We start from the raw sequence: 14,577 nt of genomic DNA on the forward strand, positions 1-14,577 counted from the left end.
ACAGACGCAGCAAGCACTGCACGGTTCTGTGCCGTCCTGCACCACGGCTGCACTGCCCTGATAACCAACCTGTTAAAGCACCAGACCGTTGACGCCAGTCCCATCCCCAGCCAAGATGACAAGCTCCAGCTCACTGCGTCACATGGAGGGGCTCCAGGGCTTTAAGCGGGGTGCACTGCATTGCCCGGCTTGCATCACCACCAATCATCCCGCTGCTATTTTCTGTCCAGTCACGCACTACAGCATTAACAGGCGGTGGCCGATCTTGAACTCAAACATCTCTGCAGTGCATTCGTCTTGACCTTCACTCACACTATCGTGGTGCCTGTCCCAACATGGCCGACAATTCCTCTCCAAATTCACTGCTAATTGCTTCGTCATACAGTCCCACTCACAGTGCGACTAACTTCACTCCCACCGTAGAGGCTCACCAGCTCCAAAACGGAGCCGCCGGCGAGCCAATAACGGCCCTGATCACCACAAACAAGGTGCGGGAGGATGTTTTTTCCCGCCGCATGTCCCCACCTGGCGTGCCCCAGTGCACCAAAACGGCCATATCGGCACCGTCGCGCACTAAACAGCCTTGCTATCGCTCGGTTTCTACGGGCACTGTGTCCCTCTCGCGCGTCATTGTTCCCACTTGTCGCTTCCCTGATGCACAGGTGGGATGGAAGGGCACGCTTGACTAGCGAACTTGTTTGGCAAATGGAAGGGAGGGGTCGTCAAAGTTTCGAGTTGACAGCCCATCATGCGGCTTTGAGTGGTTGCGGCTGTCGGCTGCTTGACTGACATCTAGATGTGTCTGCATACTGAATGGCATCTTTTTGAATTCTTTTTCTTGGGCCGCGCCCCCCTTGTGCAGCATCGCTGAACAGCTCAGGTTGTACAGCGAATAATTGCTTTTGTTTACTATGGGGTATTCTTGTGTTTTCGTAATTCAACTGCCCCCACTGCTTCCACGGCAACCAGACGTGCTAGAATCATCCACACGTCGGCCGTTTGTTAGGTACCGTCGCCTTTGAGCCGGGCAGATGGTGCCCGTCCGGCTCGTTAATCAATAGCTGAGACAGTGAAAGAAAGGGTCCACGGGGATGGGACTCAGACAAATGCAACATTTTTCGGTGCAATTTGTCCCGTTTGCCATGGTCGGATGTCCACGCCAAAACTTACAGTCAAGCACGGAGTGCAAAGCATACAATTAGTGCTTGAGAAAGCATACCTTCCACGGACATGAGCACACGGACACCACATCAATGTCCCTGCCAAGACAATTATAGTAGCAATAGCAACCCCATTGTGCTTTCTGATTTAGGGCTCCTTCGTCATACTAAATAGGTACATTGTACATTCTCCATCAAAAACTCCTTTTTGCGAAACAATGATGCGAGTTGTGAATCCATCTTCAACCTTCCAATCCCACCTCACATCTGACTAGCCTGCGTTTCCAGGGCACTAACAACGACTGATGGACCGTTGGCGCTGCCGTTTGACTTATCCAGATCGATCTCTTCAACTTCAGACTCTGCGACGGGCTTTGCAATGAAAGGACTGCCAGGTCGACTAGACGCAAACTATACCCATGGTTAATTAGTTATTGATCTGAGAGGTCAAGTGACGGTTGGTAAACTTACGTTGCTGGCGGCACTCAAAAGAGCAATCAGAGAACTCTGGACAACATCTTCGTGAATGCCCACACCCCAGACGGGCACCTTGCTTCCTGCAGCCGTGCATTCTATGTACGTCGCAGCCTTGACATCGCGGCCCTTGCCAATGGCGTGCTCCTTGTAGTCCTGGACGTCCAGGTTGACGCCAACACTTTTCAGGGCATTCGCCAAACTGGAAATGGGACCGGTTCCGCGTCCGCGAAGCTTATACTCCTTGCCATCACATGACACAACACCATCAAAGACTCGCTTAAGGTCCTTGGTGTCCTGGGTCTTACCTGGCTCAGGAGGAGCGGGGGACTTGGTGCGATCGGGCATGATGCTGTAGTCGACCATGTTGAAGCGCGGGTTCGAGTTGAGGTAGTAGGTGTCTTCGAACAGCTTGGTGATCTCCTGCGCGCGCAGCTCTCTGCCCAGCTCGTCGGCTCTTCTTTGCACGACTTTTGAGAAGGCGACTTGCAGGCCGCGAGGCAGATCCAGGGACAGCTGGCGAAGAATAATCCAAGCAGCACCGCCCTTTCCGCTCTGCGAGTTGACACGGATGACAGCTTCGTAGGTACGCCCGATATCCTGGGGATCCAGGGGCAGATATGGAATTTGCCACCGGTCGTCGTATGCTGCATTCTCCGTGGTACGCAGCTGGAAGCCCTTCTTGATAGCGTCTTGATGAGAACCGCTGAAGGCACACACAACCAGGGAACCACCGTAAGGAGCACGCTCGTGTACTGGAATCTTGTTGCACACTTCGACGGTCTCAATGATGCTATTCAAGTCGGAGAAGTCGATGTTGGGGTGAATGCCCTGGGTGTAGAGATTCAGGCCCAGAGTTACCAGGTCGACATTACCGGTTCGTTCACCATTGCCAAACAGACAACCCTCCACTCGATCAGCGCCAGCCATTTGCGCCAGTTCGGCAGCGGCAACAGCACAGCCCCTGTCATTGTGAGGATGCAGAGAGACGCAAATCTTCTCACGCTCCGTCACATTGCGGCAGAAATACTCAATTTGGTCGGCATACACATTCGGCGTGGACATTTCGACCGTCGCAGGCAGGTTGAAGATGATGGGGTTCTCAACCGAAGGCTCCCAAGCAGCCTTGACGGCCTCGCAGATCTGAATAACGAACTCGGGTTCCGTGTCAGAAAAGGTTTCGGGGCTGAACTCGAAGGCCCATTCGGTGTCTGCATTTTCCGGGTTATCCTTTGTCAGGGCCCGAACCAGCTTGGCGCAACGGATGGCAGTTTCCAGTGTCTCTTCTTTTGAGTAGTTGAAAACGATGCGGCGGAAGCACTCGCTGGTGGCCAGGTAGATATGTACAATGGCCTTCTTGGCGCCCTTCAGAGACTGAACCGTTCGCTTGATGAGGTCTTCTCTGCACGGAGACAGGACTTGCAGCCAGACGTCGTCAGGCACGGCACCGGGCGTCTCGATCAGACTGCGTGTGAAGTTGAAATCGGTATCGGAGGCGGAGGGGAATGAGACTTCGATCTCCTTGTAGCCGAGGTCGACCAGCATTTTGAAGTATCGCCACTTTTCATCGCCGTTCTAAGAAACAACCACGTAAGTATTTCGTTTCCCCAATGATATTCAATAAAATAACTAAATACTGCGCTCGACATTCGCTCGACAAAACGTACCATTGGGTCAACCAGACTTTGGTTACCATCTCGAAGGTCAGTGGCCAGCCATCGCGGGGCCTTGTCGAGGGTCTTGTTCGGCCATTGTCGTTCAGGCAGGTTAATAGGAGGAAATTTCTTGTATTTCTTCCACGGTTCTTTGAGCCTATACCAAAGTCAGCAATCTACTCCAAGCTTTCAACTCGTCAAGTCCGTACATGGTCATCTTGTCGAAAGCGCGGGGAGAAAAATTCGGCGGGGCAGTTTGCGTCGTTCAAGCGATGACAGGCCACCACTAAGAGGGGTAGAGGGGCGAAGGAAACAAGAACAGATCAAGGCGAGGCGACAGGATCAGTAGAGACAATTGAACAAACAATGTATGTCTCTGGATGTAAATTTCAATGTGTGCAACTATTCGCAACGTGGTGGCGAAAAAATGGGAAACGGGAAAAAGATGGTGGTACCGGGTATAAAAGTTGGGGAACGGAGACTAAACCGGAGGCTGCTAAGTTCAACGTTGGTGGTCTGCTGCTGAATCGGGTCCATTGAGCATGCAGTGAGGAAGCCCTTTTAAGCCTGCGCTTATTGGCACTGGGACCAGACAAACTCGGCGTCCATTGTGCTACTTTACGGAGTGTGTTCTGAGTCATATTGTTCGGTGTTGGAATTGCCAGATGGTTCAAGAATAATTCTACGCTTTCTTTGCTATTCTAAATGTTGGATAGACATGTGGCAGGCAAGGTTTGCAGCGGTTCTATTTGCTAGATTTCGTGGGCTTGAGAATTACAGGTCATCAATCTGGCGCGCCCTACGTACGGGATGTCTGGAGATCTGGTGTGCTGAGTGACTGGTTCGTTATTGCAAGAGTGATGAGTGGTAGATCTGCGTTATGAGGTCTGGTGGTTGCGGGGATGAAGTGACCGGTCATCGGCGGTGATGCCCCACTTGTGAGTCGAACATGTGCTTCCATGTCACGGAGACGATGATGGCAAGGGCTGCGATCTTTGAATGGATATTGCACTCAAACTGTATGCACAAAGTAGACATCAAAGTCTTACACAGTATTGACAAGTCGAGCAATGTTTACTCCAATGCAGACCAGTGCTCAACATTTACAACCAATTCATCTCCCTACCAAGATACCAAGCCGCCAAGGTACACAATATTTCTCAACAGAAATGCAAATATCAATCTATCCAAAACTACATACGCCCACGCAAAATGCATCATAATTCATAACCCCCAATATCCATCCCCCTACTCACCCCCATCCCATCTATCGATAATACCCTCTCGCCGGCCCACGACTATCATAAATCACCTCCCGCTCCCTAACACGCTCATCATCCCACTCATACTCATACCCATGCGGCCGCCGATGATGTCTCTTCCCCCTATGATAATAATCATCCCTATGGCTGCGCTCCCACTCAATTTCCCTACAGCGCCTCCTGTACCGCCTTATACGGTCCGTCAAGATGGTCAAATGGTATACTTCCTCCTATAAATAGTTAATATCAAGTTCCTCCCACGTCGACGAAGTACTCACATTCTGCAAATAATCCATAATGTAAAACGCCATCTTTGTCTCCTCGTACTGATAGCCCATCTGCTCAATCGCCTCTCTACACACCAAATCCTTGGTAATCTCCGTCCAGAGCTCCCTCGTCGGCGGACGCTTCGGTCGTCTGTCAATATCGACATCTACGTCTATTTCGCGGTCGTGGTCATACACCGTGACGCTGGTGTGCTCTCTTCCCGCTGGGAGAACTACCGGCCGGGGAGATGGCTCTCTCGGCACGGTGACGAGCTGGCCGTCCCGTTCGGGGACGAACTTTGTCCGCCGGACGCCGCTGTACTTGGTCCAACTTGTTTCTGTGCTGCCACCGCCTACGCCGTCCATGCGCACTCTCTCTGTACCGGGGGGCACATCCACGATAGTCCAGTCTCGTGTGTGTCCGTGGTATGCCTCGCCCATACGGCCTCGTGAGTCGATTTTGCCAGTGATGTAGTCGGCTTCTTCGTCGACAGGTGGAGAAATCGGCGCGGCAGAGTGAGAGCGCCGATGGCGGTGGTCCTCGACGCGGAGGCTGCTCATACCCCTGCGTAGAAGGATCTCGTCGTCGTGAAAGTGGGAGCGGCGCTCATGGCTGCGACTACGGCTTCGATGACGGCTAGCAGAGCGACGTACATCAACGTCCACTTCCGTCTTGTTCTTTGAGACAGATATGTCAATGTCTGTTTCGCGTTCGCGGTGGGAGTGTCGTGGTGGTGACGGAGCTTTTGCCCGAATGACACCTTTCAACAATGTTAGCTGGGCTTCGGTTTTTGGAGCAACGCAAACTTACCATGGTCCACATCAGTGTAATGCGTGATAACCTCCCTTTCAATAACGGGACCCCGTATCACAGGCGGCGGACTAGGACTAGGACTCGGCTCCCTCTCCTTCTCTCGCTCTATGATCCTCGTATGAATGTGCTCTCTCACAGGACTCGGGCTCCTCCTTCGCTCTACGAACCTCACCGCCGGGCTAGGGCTCCTCCTCCTCCTAGACGGAGATCTTACCCTCTCAGTTTCCCTCTCTACCACCCTCGTCCTGGAACGCTCGCTCTCATGTTCGTGAAAAGACGGTGGCGATAGACTCCTTGGCCTGCGGACCATCCGCTGCTCACGAATGCGAGGCGGACTAGGACTCCGCTGGTGTACATCCCAGGTTTCCACGTCTCGCTGACGAAGGACCATTGGTCCTGCCTCAGATCGTCTAGCACCCTCTCTTAGAAACGAAGGTGCGCGATCTGATTCTCTTTCGCGAAAACGTATGTCCAGCTCCTCTTCCCGGCGGGGAGGGCTCCTCGTCACCACCCTGGCAGGTCGCGTGTCCGCATCATCGAAGCGCGGGTTCGACCGACGAGGCGCGGCATAGTAGTCCCTTTCTTCGAACTCGGTCGCCCGTACGCCACGGTGCGACATGGTTGCGGTTAAGGCGCTGGGCGACTATAATTTTGTGTCCTTTGTTCTGGTGATTTTTGTGGTGGAGGGGTGATTGATGTATGATGACGCGGGGCAATGTCGCTTGCAATTCTGTCAAGATCCAGACAAATAGCTGAAGAGGCTAATTGTCGAAAATGAAAAATTCAAATCGCAACGCTGGCTGATATATGTCCAAAATTTAAACTTGCTCGTCGATTGTAAGACTCATGAGGCAGCCCACGCAAGTGTATCAAGTCATGAAGCCCTTGAAATATGGTCTGGTGGCTGAGCGAGGGCCGTTCCGAGCGTCCTAGGCTGAACCGCCAACCAAACCGTCAAGGCGAAAACTATCTCACCCTGGGCTCAACAAACGCAAACGGTGGAAAATTCACCTTCAGAGCAGCTCGTTTTCCAAAATGTGAATGTATCCCCGCTGGACAAAAAAATAAATAAGGAGGCTGGACCGTCAGCTTCAAGCCGCGAGTGACAGGTGAAATGAACAGCCACCAGGTGAAGCAAGAGGGGCCGTCCCGTGTGGAGAGTTTCAAGCTTCCAGCCCAGCCAAACGCTTCAGAAATCCAAACCCGAAAAAGGCTTGCAGACCGTATATCTAGAGTAAAAGAGCAAAAAAAGATGGTTGCAAGAGTGAAAAGACGCAAAACAAAGCCCATCCACCGAAAGCAAGGGTAGATGACGACAAAGAGTAAATCGACGTGGCCCAAGCCCTCTTGTCGTCCTATTTGACCTTGCAGTGGCCGACTTCACGTATTGGCCGCCTTGTTTCTGTAGCAGAAATGCAATATCGAGTCTGGGTCAGTTCGTATCTGCCCAATCACTCGACAGCGTCGCCTGAGCGATACGCTTTGCAAAGAAAATGGTGGTGACCAGGACCAGCGGGCGACCAGTGGGAGGAAAATTGGTCCCAGAGTTCAACGCTGCGTTTTCTGTCAGTTCCTTTCGTTGCCCAGCTTCTGCATGACCAGCCTGTTCTGCGACTCTGTCCAATGCCTGAAGAGGTTGGCGTGGGACAGGCGAACAAGGTAGGGGGTTGTCCGAGCTGCCAACTTTTGAAGTGTGGTGCGTGGATCTTCAAGGTTGACGCAATTGTGCAGGACGGGCGTAATGCTTGTTTTTGGGGTTCGTGACCGCCTCCCTTGTCGTGGTTTTCAGAGGAGAGCAAGCCTGCTCAGAAATAGGCATATTTTGAGTAATTATTTGAATAATTTAAAAGACTTAATGGTCTTGTTTTGTGAATGCCGAGATGTACCCTCCCCACGGCTTTTGCCGATCATGAGTTCTATTCGGTCAGCCATCACTTGACCATTTTTGGATGATGGATGCCAACAGAGTTTCAGCCGTCAGCAGCAGGTGAGCGGCCAACCAACCGTCACATGGCGGCAACAAATCTATTGAAAGGGCATTTACGGAGTACCTTGGGGGCGGTTTTCACACAAGAGCACAGAATGAGCCATCTTTCTGGCTGAACATGTTGTGTTGGGTGGCAGTCAACTTCGTCGGTGGACAAATGCGTTTATGCATATTCAAGACTCGGGACTGGCGTCAGGGTTCAAAGTAGCTTGGGCTCACACCATAAGAAATGTGCTATATGACTATTTATTGCGCTTCTACCAGAAAGAGTAAACTCCACAAGTACACCGTTCATCCGAAACGCCTCTGTAGATAAAAAAGTGACCCAAACGACGGGATACACCGCTTTCGTTTGATTTCAAATTCGATAAACGTGAATGCTCATAAGACGTTGTGTTAGATCTCATCCCGTACTAACCTTCACACAATACCCCTCTTGGTATCTTTGGCGATTAATCCCGTCAGGCTCTTCTCGGGTCTAGGATAGTCAGGGCGGCCACCCAGCACGTCCACAACATCACGCATCGCAAGCCAGTGAGCAGCCTTGGGTCGTCTGTTGGGCCAGTCGGTACCCTGCTCCTCCAACGCCTTCATCGGCGTAAAAACAACTTCGGAGCCTTGGATACCAATAACTGAGGTGCTGTTGGGATCCTTCTTGACACGGTTGTGCGCATTGCAGCCATAGTCCTCCAGGTGCTGAATGCACTTGATTGCCAATCTGACCGCTCGGCATCGATCCATGGGCGACGGAACACCGCCCTGTTGGACGTGTCCGGGAATGCTTTCACGGCTTTCAAAGCGGTCGTGCGCTTCCTCACGGATGATATTGGCAATAAGCTTCGCGTCGTAGACCTTGCTGGCCTTTTCATTAACTAAGATGAGACGGCCGGCGCGTGACTGTCCACGATCGTTTTTGAAAACCTGTTTGAGATGGTTGACATCGGCGTTGAGCATGGAGAGACTGATACCCTCTTCGGGAATGTAGACCGCCGAGGCGCCTACACTGAGTCCGCTGAGCGTAGCAATATATCCGCACCGGCCACCCTGTGTCTCAATCACGAAAACTCGTCGGCGGGTAGCAGAGGCTGACTGCTTGATTTTGTCGCAGTAGCCCACCAGCTCGTTCAAGCACGTGTCGGACCCAAGAGAATATTCGGTGCCTGGGACATTGTTGGAGATGGTCGCCGGCAGCAGGCAGACTGGGATGCAGAGCGAAGGGTACTGATCCCTAGCCTTTCGTAACTGCGCTACGGAGTGGAAGGCTTCAAAGCCACCGACAATGAAGAGAGCATCAAATTCGTATTGCTCAATCAGGTTGGCAATCAGTTCCATGCCAGATTCTTCAGGCAGTTCACGGTTTGTGCCAATCTCAGAGCCACCTTTGCTCGCCCACCCATCTACCTCTAGCCAGTCGAATGGTCGAACTGAACCAAGGGGCTTATCATCGTGGTGGCGTGCAAACCCTGCAAATCCGTTATGAATAGCAATAGGCTCGTGTCCTCTGCTAATGCAGTAGGCGACTGCTGCTCGCACCGCTGCGTTCATACCGCCGGCCGGAGCACCCACGTTGATGAAACCAACCTTCATGCGCTGCAGAGTGCCATGTTAGCATTCGTATGCTTTAGGGGCAATAGTGAGTTGTTGCACTTACACTCTTTTGGGGCAGTTTGTGGTCATCAATCATGACGTTCGTCGTTGTAATATAAGAGTTGTATTGGTCGGCAAACTCGGCATCACGCAGTGACATAGCTTTCTCAAAGTCCTTTGCATCGACGGCAGTTGCCACTTCTTTAGTCTCTTGCACAGCCTTCATCAACGGCTTTCGCACAATCTTGTTCTCGTTCATAGCGATGAAGCAAGTCTCTGTCTCCGGGGTCGCTTCCAAGACGGCATGGACAGCTTCTACACCCTGGAGCGTAGCGAGCACCCGGTCGTAGGCAACTGCGGTGCCTCCACGCTGAACATGACCCAGAGTCGTGATGCGAGTGTCGAGGCCAAGACCATTCTCAGATTTGTCTGCCAGGAGGTCCTTGATTTCTTCGGGAGTAATCTTGTTGCCATCCTTGTCACGAGCGCCCTCGGCGACAATGACAATGGTCTTGCGCTTGCCGAGTTGGCGATGTCTGTCAACAACTACTCGCATGTCTTCTCTCCAGTCGTGCTCTTGGGGACGCTCGGGGATGAAGACAAAGTCAGCGCCTGTCGCAACACCAGCCAGCAGAGCCAACCAGCCACAATGCCGTCCCATAACTTCGATGACGAAAGCGCGCGAGTGTGACGAGGCAGTAGCCTCAATATAGTCAACCATTTCACAGATTCGGGACAGGGCAGAGTAGCAACCGACGGTGGCGTCAGTACCGGAAAGGTCGTTGTCAATGGAGCCAACAATGCCGACAATGTTGAGGTGCTTATAAGAAGCAATTTGGTCCTTGGAGAGCTCGCCGTTCCTCACCAGCTCGTCCAGCAATGACGGCCATTCAGATCGGAACCTGTCAGCGCCAGTAAGTGAGCCATCTCCTCCACAGATAATCAAGGCGTCAATTCCATTGAGAACCATGTTTTTGGCAGCTGTCAATCGCCCCGGTCGTTCGTAAAATGCCATGCATCGAGCTGTTCCAATGAGGGTACCTCCCTCAGAAAGCCAGCCTCGAACGTCGTGCCATTCCATCTGCTTGATAAAGTCGCCTCCCCGCACCAAGCCCTCATATCCTTCGTAGACGGCGAAAGCATCGCAGCCCATGTGAATTGCTGTTCGCACAACGGCTCGAACAACGCCATTCATGCCTGGGGAGTCACCCCCAGAGGTCATGACGGCAATCTTCTTTTTGGGAGCCATGGCTGCTGGTGAGAGAGCTCGCGAGGGAGTTGTTAGGGTCGATACCGTAGCGGACGAGCCGAGCCTTGCGAAAAGAGCTCGCCAAAGGGTATTAAGAATGGTTCGGAACGGAGCAAAAAGGATGTCGACAGGTTGTGCGAAGAATTGCAGGTACGGCGAGATAGGCATTTAAAGGGTCATATCAATAGTAGCAGCCAACAGGGAAATGGAGGCGTTAAAAGGAAAGTCAAATGTAGGTGTCCAAAGTCAATGCCAAGGAAACAACACAGCCCAGCCGTTTTTGTTTGCAGAAGCTTAGCTGAGGTGGGAGGAAATGGTGGGTGGGTGAGGCGGACAGCTTGCTTGAGGGTGGTTTGGTAAAGTCAAGACAAGTCAAGGCAAGTCTGGTCCGATTGTCTCGATGTTGCTCAAGTGAGGGGCACAGACTTCCTTTTTGGAACAAAAGATCTCAACAGGATCACGTACAACGAGAAGGACACATCTTTGAAAAAAAAAAAATACGACTGATCTAGCTATTTTCTCTAGTATCACAGGAAATGAAGAATTTCCCTTATCAATTGCATTACAGAACAGGCAAACGAGCCATTATCGGCTTCACCTAGACAGTTCAACTTTTTTTTAGCCCTTGTCGTCGCGGGGCCACACCTTGCAATCTGTTAGTGTGGCATATTACGTTGGGAAGAGCTGTCATCAGCTTAGCTCTCTGCTATGACAGGCTGCACGGCACCCTGGGGACATGGGAGATCAATAGAAGGCCGATTGACTGAGCTGATCCCTGTCGGTGACGACGGATCAGTGCAAGGGCATCCATCACCTTGAAGCGCCACTCAACATTGAAGGCGACAAGAGCAGCCAAAGTTGCTGGAGACAGACGCCAAAGCCCCATCCAACCCATCTCCATGACCGGGCCGGTATTCGAGCAATTAACAATGGATGGGCGGCGTCCATGGGTAGGCGGAGGGTCCGGGAAACCACTACAGGGACGAATGCCTTCTGGAGATTCTCGACTTGGAGATGGGTGAGGCTTTTTGTTGGAATATGCGACAATGGATCTCCGGGCCATTGCTCGGTCTCAATGTGGCTGCCCGCCCCTCCGTTCAATGTTTTAATGCTGGTGACCATACAGAGCACGATACAGTGAAGAAGTCGGCAGGTCGGAGGACTGCCATCCCGACCATCGGTGCACTTGTGGATGATGAAATCCCATCAAATGCAAGTCATAGACATGATGCCTCCAGTCCCTGTGCAAAGTAATTGTCCTCCCTTGTGTGCAAATATGTCCTCGGTCAACATACCACAATCCTTCACCAACAATACATTCCTGACCACCCTGCTCCGGCGTCCCATCATGTACATGGCGCGGAGTGACCTGGTTACTGAACATTGACGCTGGTTTGTTGCCTTCCGGAATGTCAACCACTTGTCCCCGACATGATTCACCTCTGTCAAGAACGAAACATGAACAGCCGATCGACTGCGTTCAAACAGGTCGTATCCTAGACAGCACTGTATCACATGTAAAACCATTAACACGGTAATCGCTTCCAAAGCCAGGCGTAATACATATTCAGTATTCCCCAGACAGTCTGGTATGCTACCCTGCAACACTCGATGGAAAGTTGAAGATGTCAACTGTCCTGGTGGGGGCGACTGTGGCACAGGCACTCAGTTGAGGATCCGTACCAGCCACAGATCGCCTCTCATGCCATTGACTAGAGTCCCAGCCAGCCCCGCGAGGCTGATGTTAACTGCAAACTTCAATCTACAAATCTTAACCAATGAAAACAAAATAAAACCGCTTGCAATAGCTTTCCAAACCCCGACTCCTTGCACGTCGATATAATACTATAGACTGCCCACGGATGCGTAGTATTATCTACTCTGCACCACCTAGGTGACGCCAGCCATGACCTCGTCTGATGGCCCGCCATTATCCTTGCGACCCTTCCCAGTCGCCGACAAGGCACCCAAGAACCTCGCCGAATTCATTGCTCGTGTCAATACCCAGCCAGGAGGGTTTCGCGATGTATCCGAGAGCAAACTCCAAGATGAAATCAAATCAAGGGAAAACCTCAACGGGGGCGACTCGGATCAGGACGATGTGGACATGTCGGACGGAGGAGGCGTCGACGACGAGCCCGTCAAAGACGTAGCCGCTGCGCGCATGGAGGTTTTGAAGAATATAGAGTGAGCAGCCTAGTCACAATTTCGTGAACCTACATTCGTATAGCTTACCGCGGAGAACAGGATTGCGAGTAACACCGCCATGTTGACTCTCGATTCGCTCTCGCTGCTTCTGTCGAAACAAAGCCCAACACAGGCTGGCCTGACCCTCTCCCAGCAGTTACGAGAAATGGTGGGAATTGGAACCTTGGGTGCCGACAAATTAGACGAACCGATAATACGCGCCAACAAGGAAAGGGATGATGAAGAAGTGGCCACCGGGTGGACGTTGATGCAGATTAACCAGGCTCGGGACGCGGCGGAGGAAGCTGGGAGGCTGTTGCAGCGAGAAGTCGAGGCTGAGAGCAAATACTGGGAGGATGTTGTAGCAGTAAAAACGTCCGGCTGGTCCATTTGCAGAGTGCCCCAAGAGCGACATACCCTCGGCGTAAAGTTTGGGTTTTCTGAAGGTATGCTGCCCTACGCCTACTCCTCGCCTCGTTTTCTACGATTTGCATGCTAACTCACCCAAGCGGCCCCAGAGTTCAAAAACAATGGCCTGGCGCCAATGAGAAGAGGCGATGGCGGCTCAGTAGAGCTTGATCTCGGACGACTAGGTGGCATATCAGAGGGCTTACTAGTCACCTATGAGAGAGACGGCAAAGTTGTTGGACGATCTGTTCCCCGTCGACGCTCCAACGACGACAGTTCATTGGAATCTCGGGTTCTCGAAGCTCGAAATACCATCTTTTCTCAGGAGCTCTGGCACGAACTGACCCGCGAAGCTCGCACGTTAGCAGCATACGGCGTCCGACCAGAGGGCTCAACATTGACCTGCTCTGTTGATGGCTCCTCCAAGATCATTCTTGAACTTCTACCGCTTGATTCATGCCCGGCAGCCGACGATTCCTTACCCGACAACACTATTGCAGAAACAATCTTCATCTCACTCCACATCCTGCTCAGCTACGCCCATCGATACAATGAGCTCATGAGAATTCGCCCCATACCACCACACATCTCTAGATCTCGCGGGCAGCAACTTTACGCGCTACTCCGCCCCGTTATCGCCCGCATGGCATCCATCCGCTCCGTTCACTCATGCACAACATACATTGGCTCCATCGTCACAGCTCTCCAAAAGGCCGGGCTGCCATCCTCATTTACTCTCAAAACCACACAATCTTCCGTCACCGATGCTACATCACAAGGACCAAATCAGCAAACCGGTGCCCAATCCCTCGTCCGCAACATCCTCCAACCAATAGAGTACAATATCATCTTTACTATCCTCCCAGATACACCGGTTACAATCCGTGGCCGAACGTTTCTCTTCCCTGTTACCACAACATTTTACCACGTCGCACTACCGCCTTCCTCCGCTTTACAGGATCTCTGCGCCCCCTATTCGGACGGATACTCCGACACCAAGGGCCTCTTCAGCTACCTCCGTACTGCGACAGAACGGGCCATCACACTACACGCCCTGAATACGTTATCCTCGTCACCGAACCCAACTATATCTAAATGGATACAGAGCGGTATCTCAATCCAGGACCCCGAGGATGATTCTCGCGCGCTACAATTCACGATAGAGGATGACCCTGTAGCACTGGTAGTGACTAGTGCTCCTACGCCTAATCACACAGGCGACGCAAACTCGTGGAAGTATTCAACCCAACCAGACAGCGAGTCTACCAAGCTCGAGGAATTGGTGGCTCGGGAAGCAAATCGGCCTAGATCCTAGGGAGATCACGAATCGGCAGCCGTTTCAGAGCAGGAAGGTACACCCGACAGTATAGATGATGTAATACGAGAAAGCTCCCTCGACGAGGTGGCTGATGTCTTTTTCTGAAAGTGAAGACAAGGCGAAGCTGTAGTTAATATACCCACGATTATGAATCGCTTATCGGAACTGTGGGGATCGCACGATAAAGCTAGCTGGACGTAAGAGCCGTCA

General features: G+C 52.1%; 5 protein-coding genes across 5 annotated transcripts; 1 reads left to right on the forward strand and 4 right to left on the reverse strand.

Annotated features, from left to right (window-relative positions):
- Positions 1-1,421: 1,421 nt before the first annotated feature.
- Positions 1,422-3,506, reverse strand: VFPPC_17805 (2-isopropylmalate synthase; the record flags this gene model as incomplete). Its single annotated transcript, XM_022429486.1, has 4 exons — positions 1,422-1,571; positions 1,632-3,209; positions 3,302-3,446; positions 3,499-3,506. The coding sequence occupies 4 exons, from the start codon at positions 3,504-3,506 to the stop codon at positions 1,422-1,424; spliced, it is 1,881 nt and encodes a 626-aa protein (XP_022285460.1).
- A 1,050-nt stretch (positions 3,507-4,556) lies between these two features.
- Positions 4,557-6,250, reverse strand: VFPPC_17804 (conserved glutamic acid rich protein; the record flags this gene model as incomplete). Its single annotated transcript, XM_022429485.1, has 3 exons — positions 4,557-4,781; positions 4,830-5,578; positions 5,629-6,250. 3 exons carry the CDS (start codon positions 6,248-6,250, stop codon positions 4,557-4,559), a joined length of 1,596 nt encoding a protein of 531 aa, XP_022285461.1.
- Positions 6,251-8,038: 1,788 nt separating this feature from the next.
- VFPPC_08600 (6-phosphofructokinase alpha subunit) lies at positions 8,039-10,454 on the reverse strand (the record flags this gene model as incomplete). Its single annotated transcript, XM_018287280.1, has 2 exons — positions 8,039-9,208; positions 9,270-10,454. 2 exons carry the CDS (start codon positions 10,452-10,454, stop codon positions 8,039-8,041), a joined length of 2,355 nt encoding a protein of 784 aa, XP_018144242.1.
- Positions 10,455-11,660: 1,206 nt separating this feature from the next.
- Positions 11,661-11,981, reverse strand: VFPPC_16125 (hypothetical protein; the record flags this gene model as incomplete). The annotated part of the gene is made up of 1 exon (XM_018293878.1): positions 11,661-11,981. The coding sequence occupies one exon, from the start codon at positions 11,979-11,981 to the stop codon at positions 11,661-11,663; it is 321 nt and encodes a 106-aa protein (XP_018144243.1).
- A 379-nt stretch (positions 11,982-12,360) lies between these two features.
- Positions 12,361-14,364, forward strand: VFPPC_08601 (RNA polymerase II mediator complex component SRB4; the record flags this gene model as incomplete). The annotated part of the gene is made up of 3 exons (XM_018287281.1): positions 12,361-12,641; positions 12,702-13,087; positions 13,151-14,364. 3 exons carry the CDS (start codon positions 12,361-12,363, stop codon positions 14,362-14,364), a joined length of 1,881 nt encoding a protein of 626 aa, XP_018144244.1.
- Positions 14,365-14,577: the final 213 nt, after the last annotated feature.

This window comes from Pochonia chlamydosporia, chromosome 4, assembly GCF_001653235.2.
Source record: "Pochonia chlamydosporia 170 chromosome 4, whole genome shotgun sequence".
In the NCBI taxonomy this organism is placed as follows: Eukaryota; Fungi; Ascomycota; class Sordariomycetes; order Hypocreales; family Clavicipitaceae; genus Pochonia; species Pochonia chlamydosporia.